This window comes from Camelus ferus, chromosome 20 (genome assembly GCF_009834535.1).
Source record: "Camelus ferus isolate YT-003-E chromosome 20, BCGSAC_Cfer_1.0, whole genome shotgun sequence".
NCBI classification, from domain to species: Eukaryota; Metazoa; Chordata; class Mammalia; order Artiodactyla; family Camelidae; genus Camelus; species Camelus ferus.
The window spans coordinates 7,083,427-7,095,768 of record NC_045715.1 but is presented as its reverse complement, the minus strand read 5'-3'; the positions used below and the strand labels follow the sequence as shown (position 1 = coordinate 7,095,768).

Below are 12,342 nucleotides of genomic sequence, written 5' to 3'. Positions count from 1 at the left end.
CACATCAGACAGAACTGGAGCTTTCACTTCCCTTATTCTGGTTGCTACAGTTCCACAGGAAAAAAAAAAAATCTTTACAGCGTGTACTTGAGCCCTGATTTCTTTCATCACTACAACATTACCCCTTCCTGCTCTGGGAAAACCACAGATTTCAAAAGCATTCTAAGTCTAGGAAGCTTTGTGTTCCAACATCAAAAGCAAGCATCCACAATGGTTCACAGCCCTGGCTGTTCCTGAGAATCTCCTGGAGGTTGAACGAGTACTGAAGGCTAGGTCCACCCAGGAATGCAGGAAATGTATTTATAAAAGCTCTAGGCAAATGTAAAATGCATCCAGGGTTGAACCACTCACGTCAAGAAACCATGACCCTGATCCTCACATTAATTCAAGTTACTTTCCCTTTGAACTGTGAATCTGAATTTTTATTTCGAATTGAACCAGCAGAACTGAATTGGTTCACTGTAAACAATTTGAGATTATTCAAATCATTAGGAACTTGGACCAAGGAAAGGTGGAATTAATTTAGGAACAACTGAGACCTAATCAAAAGTCAACTTGAACCTTAGGCTTAGGAGACCTGGTTGATAATTGGCACATTTACTTATTGGTTGGGAAATTTGAACACATCATGTAACTACACTGAAGTTTAATTGTCCATAAAAGAAGGCACTGGTCTAGCCATCTTTAAGATGCTCTAAATTTCAGATTCCACTCCAGGAAAGAACTTGCAAATGAAAAATTCTAAAGTTGCTCTCATTTTGAAAGGATGTGAATTTAGCTATGGGAGCTTCAGCAGGGGCAAAAGTATTATTAAAATGTTTGAGTTGCCATGCAAATTTAGTTTAATTTATAATGTTTATTCCTGGTTTTAAATGCCATCACATTTAAAGGAGAGTTGGGTTTAATCTTTCCTTTGCATTGCTCCCTCAATCCTTTGCCCCCATTTGCAGTGGGTCTATGGGCTCAGAAAGGCATCTTGGTATATCAGCAAAATCAAGTCAGACAGTCAGACCTCTGCCTGCTGACCATTATGCCTCAGTTTCCTCATCTGTAAAATGGAGATGAATTATATCACCCACTCTGTGAGCAGAGCTGCTGTAAAGATTTTTTTTAACGGAAGTATAGTTAATTTACAATGTTGTGTTAGCTTCTGGTATACAGCAAAGTGATTCAGTTATATATATGTTATTTTTCAGATTCTTTTCCATTATAATTTATTACAAGATATTGAATATAGATCCCTGTGCTATACTGTGGGGTCTTGTCATTTATCAAGATTTTTTTAAATTAACACTTGAAACTGTAAAGATCTTTAAAATGTTATTATTATTATTATTTACTGTTTTTCAGCAGTTTGTTCCGGTTTGACCACACAATGTTGATTCATAAAAACAAAAGTTAATAGACAGACATACCCGGAATCCTATTGAGTGTGACCCAGAAATGTTCATCAGGGCTGTAGGTGTCTTTGGACCAGGACAGTAAGTCAAGTGCATGCTGGTCTTGAAGGACAAAGCTAGCGAATTCCCTTGTGAGGGCCACATAGGCAGAGCCAAAGTAGATGGTCATGTTGTGAGGGGCTGGAGTTTTCAGTTTTGAGGTTTTAATCACGTAGGAATTTGTTTTGCTTAATAGTTCTTGGTGGACGTATTTGGTCCGTCCAATCGCATGATCGGGAGGCAGCACTCCTGGGGTGATGTTTTTCCCTTTAAAGCCTTTCAGATGCTGAACGATTTCCCTGTTGGTTTTCAGGGGGAAATCTTGCCCGCAGGTGTTGATGGCGTACTTCCAGGGCACCTCCGAGGCCCTCAGGTCTTCCAGGCAGTTCAGGTCAGCCTGGAGCCTGGAAATCCCACCGTAGACCACTGGCTCCATCTTGGAAGCCAGAAAGGCATTTGGGAAGCAGCCCAGTAATTGCTTCACGGCATCTTTAAATGCATCTCTTGCCTTTTCATCCACATGAACACAGTAGACATTTTGGGGCATGTAAATTGCCCTGAAGAGTCTCTCAAAAGTGCCAAAGTCTTCGTGGATGGTCATCATGTAAGCCAAAGGGAACGCAGCCTCCTCTTCAGAGAGTGTTTCTGTTATATAGTGACTCTGAGCCATGTACTCAGAGCAGGTAGGTTCACTGAGGGAAGTTTTCAATGCATTCTCTCTGGGGTAAAAAACCTTCCCCTGAACAATCTGATGACAGGCTTTTGCTAATAGCGAAGCATTGGACAGAGATGCTCTCAGAAAATCTTTATTCTCCCATAACTCGTTATTGTAAACAAATACAAAAACCAGGGTAGTGACAAGAGACACACAAAAAAGACCGTGCTTCCAAGAGCCCATTATTCAGAACCAGGGGTTGAGTAAAATGTCTCTTGAGATCTGATCAGAGTGTAGATATATTTAACTTACATTTTCTTCAGAGTCCACAGTCATCTTCTTGGTAGATGGAGTTCTGACTGGCTTTTCCGCGATCCCCAAGTTGACGTGCTGGTCCCTTTTCTGTCTTCCTTCTGTCCTCATTCGCTGCTGCGTTGCATTTCCACCTTTCTCTGACACATTTCTGAAGTGACTCCCTTGGATTTGCTTTGCTCAGTCCCCTGCTAACCTGCAATCTGTTTCTACACAAAAACAAGTTGCTTCAGGGAAGTTCTGACTCCAGTGTACCCACTTTTCCCTGCAGGAAAATCCCCAAGGGGTGAAGTGACCACTCTGCAAATCACCGCTCTGAGACCTCAACCCCAGCCTCCCCTCCCAGCTCAAAGGTTGGCAAGTGTGTCCGCTCCCCAGCTTCCTGTTAATCATTGAGTTCAACTGACCGAGTTTGTTTGCTTAAACAGCACTGCCAAGTTAAAATCGTCAGTTCTAAGCATGTGAACACCGCCTAGAGAGATACTCTGTCAATAAATATTTAGTGCTTAAAATTTAATCGCTTAGCCCTGTCTTTTTCCACACACGCCCCCTGTCCATATTGGCGGGCTATGCTATAAAGTGCAGCATATGACCGACGATGGAGCCAGATTCTTTCCAGCACATAATTTTATCTGCTAAAAGGAATGGCCTTAAAAAGGCACATTAGCAAGCTTACCTCACCATCTAACTTACTGAATAAAGGCTAATTAAGAAAAAAAAGAAAGAAACTCAAACCAAAAAAAACTAACAGCCCAATATCACCCCCAAATTGCATAGAGGCTAAAGCTGAAGTTAGAGATGTCAAGTTTATTTTATCCAAGCCCAAGGAGGATACAGGGGACCAGCCTGATGCCTGGAGAGGTAGGAGGGAGGAGTTGTCTGTCTGGGATGTTCTAGAACTTAAGGAGAGAGGCTCTTCAATTCAGATGTAGCAACCTTCCAGAGGAGTTTCCCTCTCTATGAAAGAAGAGAATAATTTTACCACCTTCATAGGTCAGTCCTGAGAATAAAATGAGGAAGTATATCAAGAGTTCATCGCCTGCCCCGCAGCAATGGGGCTGGGAGACAGGAGTAAACAAAGGTTCCTCCTCCCAGCTCGCACATCAAGGAAAGGACACAATGACCACCTCTTCCGGAGAACCGTATCCTCCCCTTGCTCCTCCCTCTGAGAGCCCTTGCCAATTAGGTTGTACGTCTCATGACACGGATCAGTTTGTTTTATTTGGTAACTAGACACACAGGGGTGGAGGCACGTTGTGCACACGTGCAGAAGGGGTGTTTCATTTGCGCTCCCACCACTGTCTGCACACATTAGGCAATCAAACTCTTATTGATCCATATCGCTAATTATCAGAGAAATGCAAAGCAGAACTACAAGGAGGTACCACCTCACACCAGTCAGAACGGCCACCATGAAAAATTCCTAAATGATAAACGCTGGAGAGGGTGTGGAGAAAAGGGAACCTTTCTACACCGTTGGTGGGAATGTAGTCTGGTGCAGCCACTATGGAAAACAGTATAGAGATTCCTTAAAAACCTGAATATAGACTTACCCTGTGATCCAGCAATCCCACTTCTGGGCATATATCTGGAGAAAACTCTAATTCAAAAATATACACGCACCCCAATGTTCACAGCAGCACTATTTACAATAGCTAAGACATAGAAGCAGCCTAAATGTCCTTCGACAGATGACTGGATCAAGAATTTGTGGTATATTTACACAATGGAATGCTGCTCAGCCATAGAAAGAATGAAATTAAAGCCATTTGCAGCAACATGGATGGAACAGGAGACTGTCCTACTAAGTGAATTAAGCCAGAAAGAGAAAAATACCATATATCACTTATATGTGGAATCAAAAAAAAAAAAAAAAGACACAAATGAAGTTATTTACAAAACAGAAAGAGACTCACAGACATAGAAAACAAACTTATGGTTACCAGAGGGGAAAGTGGGGTGGGGAGGGATAAATTGGGAGTTGGAGATCTGCGGATACTAACTACTGTCTATGAAACAGATAAACAACGAGGTCCTACCGTATAGCACAGGGGGCTATATTCAGTATCTTGTAATAGCCCATATTGAAAAAGAATACGAAAAGGAATCTATCTATATGTACAACTGAATCACTATGCTGTACACCTGAAACTAACACATTGTAAATGGACTGTACCTCAATTTAAAAAAATACTTACTGATCGAGTGCTCTAGTTTGCATTTCCCTATTTCTCTTATCACATTAGTGTGGGAATCCTGTATTTGTGATTTCCATTTTGTGATTTGTGATCTATATTTGTATCTGTGGATCTGTGGACAAAGTACCTAATTTTTCCAATAACACCTTAATTATAAAGACAGCATAATGTTACAGATAGTTTGTGCATATGGTGTTTTCACATCCTGCACTCGCATCTTCCTCTTGTCTCTAGACATACACATTTTGATTTTACTAAAAACACAGGAGGTGCAAGTTTGCATCCTGCATTTTGCACTTAACTGCTAGAGCATAACATTTTCCACTGTGCTCTTTAGTTTCCACTGGGTGTTATCTGAACAACCTTTCCCTTAGAACGCAAGACTGGAGTTATCATTGGCTGTTGGTGGTTTTCCCACCTCAGCTGAAAGCTCACGCGTTAACCAGGTGGTTGCCAACTCCATTTGGTAAGCTTCGGGAGCAGAGAAAATGATGATAAGAAAGGACCCAGGGAAATTCTCCAGAACTGGCGGGTCAGTCTGTACTTGTTTTAGAAATCAGACCCCACTGCACGATTCAGGTGCATGGAGTCTGGTCTGTATGTCCCCAAGTGAATGACTCAATCAACCCCAATATCGTTTACATAACTTTCATGTATCTACTTAAAATTCTTTATAGCAAATCATTTCTTCAATACAGTAGCCACAAAGAGCAATCTTTCCTGAAATGATGACTAAAATTTTGCTAATTTTAATTTTTAATAGCCCTCTGGGCATCCACTGTCCACATCAAGTGAAATTAACAATAGGGATGAATAAATGAAGGCATCCTTGCCTCAGTGTGCTTGTCTAAACCAATCCAATCATTTTTAGAGCCTTTTCTCCTAATATATCCAGATAATTGCATCAGCTCTTCCTTTGTTTATTTTGGCTGTCTCTTCATTCTTGGCATGGTTCCATCCCTCCAGAGATCTCATGCATAAAAGCATCTGTAATAATTTGCCTTTTCTGCCCTGAATTTACAACCCTACGGTTACAGGGTAAAGAACGTTTGCAAGTTAGGACTTCACTGCTGTGGTGTCCTTCACTGTCCCTCACCTGACATGCTTCGAGGGTCTTCTGCCTTTGACAATGCTAGACATTTTTACAAGAATCAGAATCAATCTTCTCTTTGCATCTACTGAGTGCTACCTGATGTTTATGCTCTTCGTGGTCACGTGGGAAACCACCACGTGGGAAACGTGGTTCTCCCGACCCTCCTGGCTTTCCTGAGGCCCTTTTGTAATATACCACTGATCATTTCTCTAGTATGGGAAATAGTAGAAGATGGTGATGAGAACAGCAATTCTTCATCCCCGCTTGAACATTAGATCAAAACGGATGCCCCCAACTTTAAGTTGAAGGCAGTGGTCAGGTAGGCTAGAGTTCTAAAGAAGTTGGGAACCAGTACAGACCTGTGACTTGGCCACTCCGAAAATGGTAGGCTGTGCACTGAAGTCCCAGAGTTCAACCGGTACTTGCTTATTTCTACAAAACGTACATTCTTATAAATTCTCACTCCAGGACATAAACTAATATGTATTCCACTAAGAAAACTGCCCTTAGCGTTTCATGCTGACAGCTGACTGTAGAAAGGGAGCGAAAGAAAAGGGCCCCGTTTCCACAGTGCAGCTTCCTCGTCTTCCTTCTGCTTGGGGCCGCGGGGTACCCAAAGCGCTTTTCCCGCGTTCATTTCATCATGACATCACCTCTGTGCCCAAGTCAGAAACCAGGGAAACCTAATGGAAAGTTTCTCAGTGTCCACGAAAGCCTGCTGAGATCACAGAGCGAGAGACGCTTGGGTCAAACTGGCTTTGAGTGCATGTGACGTTCGGTCTTCTGACCCCGCCAGCTGTTCCCCTGCCCAGGCTCTCGTCCCTCTCTTTCTTTATTTAGCTATGTACTTACTATTGCTAAATTCTGTACCCTGTTTTACCCTCATCAATGGTTTTTTGTTTGTTTGTTTGTTTCTTTTTCTTTGTTCTTTTTTTTTTTTTTTTTTTTTTTTGGTAACCACAAGAAATAGCCGGAAGCAACAGAGCTTAAAATAGCCCAGAAGACCCTGGATGGTAGGTCAGAAGGTCTTCAGTTGGGCCAAAGCCACACTTGACAGCCTGGAGCTCTTGAACCAGTCATCAGACCTCACACCTCACAGCTTCCTCTGGGGTAAATTTGAGACAACACCCCCTGCCATTTCTGGGGGTTCTTCAATGATGGCTTCCTTCCAGCAGGGTCACCCACATCTCTGCATCTGGGTTATTTTCCAACATCAACCTCCTGGTGGAGCTGAGAGGATTCCAGAAGTAATATACAAAAAAGCACCCAGCTGGGGGCTGGCCCGAGATGTCAGAGGGAATTTCAGATCTTGAGGGAAAGCTGTGGGGAAGAAAAGAGTTCGGGGGGACATAAAGTCACTGGAAGGGGGACTGCAGGAAAATGCAAGAAGAAGTTGGTCTTCTTCAAACAGTCGATTAATTAAAGATCGCTGGGGCAGCGCAAAGCTGAAGCAGAGAGCTGACAGGTGAACAGCACCTCTGGGTTAGAGTCTGACCCCCAAAGCCCCTTCCAGCTGCATTTGCCTGGAAAAGATACCTGACAACATTTGGGTTCAATGCCAAAGGCTAACGGAGGCGCTGAGCCCAAGAACCTCAGAAGTTTTAACCGTCTAACTTCACTCTGCACAGAAAGACCTCGGGTTTGAGTTGTGGCTGGATTGTAGAGGCTGGGTGTCGTGGGGAAAAGTTAAAACAAGGGTCCAAACCCAGTGGCCAACTGGGCTCTTCATCTTTCTAAACGCCTGCTCTTTCCTTCCTCTACTCTATTCCTCACAAAGTCCTTGATTTGATTTGGAAATTACAGGAACTCACGGTCACTGCTACAGCAAGGGTTCCCACCCCAGGGAGACCTGAAGCTTCTGATCACTGAGAATTCCGTGCTGCGAGACTGTAGGCCCCACCTTCTGACTACGATACACTGTTCAATCAGAACAGAGGGCAAAGAAACGGATCCCCGAATCTTTAGGGTCTCCAGGTGCTGGATAGCAGTGTCCCCATTTCTTCTTGAAGCCCACAGTCCAGAAGGAACTCACTGATGCCTACTTTCTATTTGGCCGACCCATCGCTGGATGGGGAAAGACCTTCTTTCCCAGAGATGATTACCAAAGGCCCAAGTTGAAAAAGTCAGGAGGATAGAAAAGCAGCTTTGTGTTTGGCAAAACCTGAATTTACTTAATAGATTTGTCTTTCATTCCGGAAGATGGATTTTCATAGAAATTACTTGCAGAACATCCTCGTCACTTTCCTAGCTGGTCCAGGGCTTCATTTTCAGTTTTGCATATTATCAAATGAAGTTCATATCTCACACGAATGTTGCCAGGAGTGACTAATTAAATAAAGGACATTTTAAACACCAAGGAGTGCCAAGTACTTTATTAAATTCTAGAAATATTTTCCCCTTGACTGAAGGGAACTGAAGAACATAATTCAAATCATTAAGTTAGAAATGAACATTGCCCTTTAATAAAAAGTTAAAAGGTGTAACTAAGATATCTATGGATACTAATGATTTGACAAGACAAATGAAAATTCATGGTTCCCCAGTAAGTATATCACGTAATGAAAAAACACACCAACAAGTGTTATGCTTGGAAAAAATAGAAATAGAAATCTCATGTACCCCAATCAAATGAGTCATTCAGTCATTCAACAAACATTTTTTGTGTACTTACTTTATGCCTGGTACTGTGCTAGATTATGGAAATAGAAAACACCAATGTCACCCAAATGGGTACAAGGCTACTGGATCTTAAATTGCTATTGGCGAGTAAATAGAGGTAATGTTTCCAGAAAACCACCTCCTCCCAAACTCCTCCTTCCAGTAATTTTCCAGCAAATTGGCCCCCACCTACCTCTCTCTCCACTCCCAGGAGGATAAAGTTGCCTAGAAACATCCTACTGCAAATACTCTTTTCTTTAAGGTAGAGGCGGGGTAACAGAGTTAACCTTGGTATTTAAAAGTAGAAAAACAAAAGCTGGAATGTGGAAGTGCAAAGTCCTGTCTGCCTGTTTGTGGGGGGAGTCCCACCCCAAAGACCTGTCCTTTAGCGTCTCAAAGACAGAGCTGTGCCTGGAGTCCGGATGTCTCAAGTTACTGTTGTCCAGGTGTAAGTGCTACCCAATACCAGCTTACCCATCCCCTACGGGGTCCTGGACACTTTGAACCTAACACTTCTAACTCCAGATATGTTATAAGATGCTGCACAGGGAAGATGAAAATGTTCTCTATCTTGGCTATATCAATGCCAGTCATTATTGATTGTTATATTTTACTGTAGTTTATATGATGTTACCATTAGGGGGAACTGAGTAGAGTAGATGATGTCTCTTTTTTATTTCTCACAACAACAACTGAATCTATAATTACTTCAAAATAAAAAGATTCATTTAAAAATTAAAAAAAAAAAAAAGGTGTTGCACAGGGAAATAACAACTGGATCCCCCACCAGGACACTCTGAAACAGGGATCATGATAATTAATTTTCCTGAGACTTCTGTTCAATTTATCCACTCAGGAGTTGCTTTTCCCAGAGAAAGGACTTTTGGGTTTTCTTCACAGTTTCTTTGTGCTTAAGGTTCACCCTTAAATTTTAGTTCCAGGCGGGAAACCCTATAGCCCCGGATCTGGAGCGACCTTAAACAGATTTAGAGCTGAATTCCCCCAAAAGGCCTACTCACTCGGGAAGGGAAGTCTCAAGACGACAACAGGATTTAGTAAGATGTCTAAATTGTACTAAATTTAGGATTTAGCAGGATAACTTCCCTGGGCTGGAAGTTAGGAGGTCAGATTCTAGCCTCCGAGTTGGAAGCTGGTGTATTTTGAGCAAGTCACTTAGCTCCAAACCTCAGATTCCTCCCAGGCCAGGTCACCAGGGGGGCCTACGTGAGCTTTCCAGGGATGAATATGCTCTTCCAGGAATGAGTCATGACTCATGCTCCAGGGAACGGGCTAAGTGCTATTATGCATTTACCCAGGTTCCTCTCTTCCCATAAATGGTTAGACATAATTTATAAACTTCAATGTTTTAAAAACAAAATTTGCAGTAGAGTCAAGAGAAGTCAAAGGAACAGCAAGTAACAATTTTTAAAGTTACTTGTTTCTGAAAAGACTAGAAGAAGCCCAACTTGTTTGAACAGAGCTTTCTCTTAAATGCATTTTGTGAAAAAATGACTGTCTTCTATCTAATTTCCCCTGTTTTTCATATTTTCTTAAATGGTCATGAATTATTTTCTAATGGGAAAAGAAAAATTGTAATGGTCCTGACTGGTTATCTTTCCCCTCATCCGTGCTGTGCTGCGCGTGTTAAGCCTAGATCTACAATTCAACTTCCTTATTAGCGTTCATCTTCCTCAATTTCTTGGCCGCCTGGCATTCTGTATCATTTGCAAAAAGGTAAAGAATAGACAGAGTCCATAGGAATTTTGCTAGAGAGGTGAATAAAATCCTTTATATGGTTCTGCATCTTTTACCAACGAAGAAATAAAATCATCAATATCTCTATTTGTAAATATCGGTGTTTTACAAACCCTTTCAGGATCTGAAGATGGAGGTCGGGGAGAAGCAGCAGCTGTTCTGAAGATTAGGGATTGGGTCCTCTCATTTAGAAAGAGCCAGTCAAACCTAATCATCTCAGCAAGCACTGATTTTCCTTTCCTTGGCAAATAACCTAATTATTTCACTGTAGCTCTTACTTAACAGGATTGTGTTTATTCAAATCACCTCAGTCCTTCCCTGCACCTTACAGCCTCCATTCTTTCCTCTGAATATCCCTATTCTTTCTTCTACTGACCCACCCGACCTGTTCTTGTCCGTAATTAACAATAGGACATTGAAATTCTGCGCCCACCACAGAGAAAACTGGCAACCCACCAAGACAAAGAAAAATGGTTAATATGCATTAGAAAATTTCACTTCTAATGAATTGCAAACAAAAACAACAGTGCAGCTCTTCTTCTCTTTAATTCCAGTAGCTTTTAAAAAGAAGCATATCAGTGTCCACTGTCAGCAGAGGTGTGATGAAATAAGACCTCTAGTCCACGGGTGGCCTGACTGAAAATTAGAACATGTTTTAGAAGGCAGCTGAAGGAGTTGAGAGGATACTACCCCAAATATGCCAGTTTGACATGAGAATTATTTAGAGTTGAAGGCAACTGAGAAGAAGCAAACACAAGAAAACTCTTTGCCCTTCCTCTCTCTCAACGGGAAAGGCAGGACAATTCTTCACAGAAGTAATGGTATGATTTTTAACCACCTAAGACAACTCTAGACCCTTCTGGAGACCGCACCAGAGGAATGTACACAACAAACCTTACTAGCTAGCTCTGATCTTCCATTAGTTCTCCCATATACTCACCTTACTGCAGTTTGCCACCCGTAAAAGCTTACATTCCTTGAGGGGAGGGTAGAGCGCATGCTTGGCATGCATAAGGTCCTGGGTTCAATCCCCCGTACCTCCTCTGCATAAGGTCCTGGGTTCGATTCCCACTACCTCCTCTAAAACATAAATAAACAAAGAAACCCTAATTACCACTCCCCCCACCGCAAGTAAGCAAAAATAAATTTAAAAAGAAGCTTACATTCCTTTTCCTTTGTTTTATCACTTCTCTACAAATGTATTGTTCTTTGTTAAGATGCTATATAAGCCCCAAGTTTCAACCATCCCTTGGAGTTACTCATCAGTGAGTTTCTCCCAGGTGTATGTGTGCTGTGTGTTAATAAACTGTTCATTTTACCCTTGTTAATCTGTCTTTTGTCGGTGTAACTGCCAGGGTCCTAGTTGAGGAACCCAAAAGGGTAAAGGAAAAAGTTTTCTTTTTCCTTCCCTACACAATTTTACAGTATGTATCAAGCACCTAAAACGTTCCTATTCAATTTCAATTTATTGGGTTCAGCACTGACATGTGCCAAAGCTCGATGTGAAAAGGTGTCACTTGCTTTTGAACATTTTCCAGTATGGACTGCAATAGCATTTTACATAGTAAAAAGCTGGAAGCGTGTGCTCAACAATGGAGGAATTGGTAAGCAAATTATGGTACATCCATACCATGAAAAAATGTAATTATCAGACATTTTCAAGAGGATGAGGAAATTATGCTGATATATATTAAATGAAAGTAGCAGAATAGAAAATTGTATAAATCAGTATGACCTAACCACATAAAGCTATACATGGAAGAGGAGATAAATATTCAAAGGTACTCACAGCAATTACTTCTCAGTTTACATAATGTATAACTTTTACTTTCTTACTTTTATTTTCTTACAATTTCTACTTAGGACCAATTTTACTTTATGCTTGTCTTTATTCCCCAGATTTTCCACAATAGAACTGTATTTTATAATAAGGAAAAAATATTTTTTAATTTTCTGCCCATTAATAATTAGTATGAGGTTTTCATGAAGGGTGAGTTGTTTTTTCTTTTTGAAGGTTCCTAGTCCTTCTGCTTTATTTATTTTTTGGAGGGGGAGGTAATTACGTTCGTTTATTTTTAGCGGAGGTGCTGGGGGTTGAACCCAGGACCCCCTGTGTGCTAAGCATGTGCTCTACCACTTAAGCCACATCAGTCCCCCTGAAGAATGAGTTCTTGACTCACTAGCAGAGGACGGCAGGGTTTCCATTCACCAGCGTGAGGCTGCCGTGTGGTC

At 41.6% G+C, this 12,342-nt stretch overlaps 1 protein-coding gene across 3 annotated transcripts in view; it reads right to left on the bottom strand.

Annotated features, from left to right (window-relative positions):
- The window catches only part of GCNT2 (glucosaminyl (N-acetyl) transferase 2 (I blood group)), an 82,020-nt gene that overhangs the window by 41,648 nt on the left and 28,030 nt on the right, over positions 1-12,342 (bottom strand). Inside the window, exon 1 of one of the 3 annotated variants that reach the window (XM_014556191.2) lies at positions 1,416-3,473. The exons of the other annotated variants lie outside the window; for them this stretch is intronic. Within the exon in view, the coding sequence (XP_014411677.1) occupies positions 1,416-2,337 (922 nt within the window). The 5' untranslated portion in view covers positions 2,338-3,473. Of the gene's footprint in view, positions 1-1,415; positions 3,474-12,342 lie in introns of those variants that run through there. 3 annotated transcript variants of the gene reach the window in all.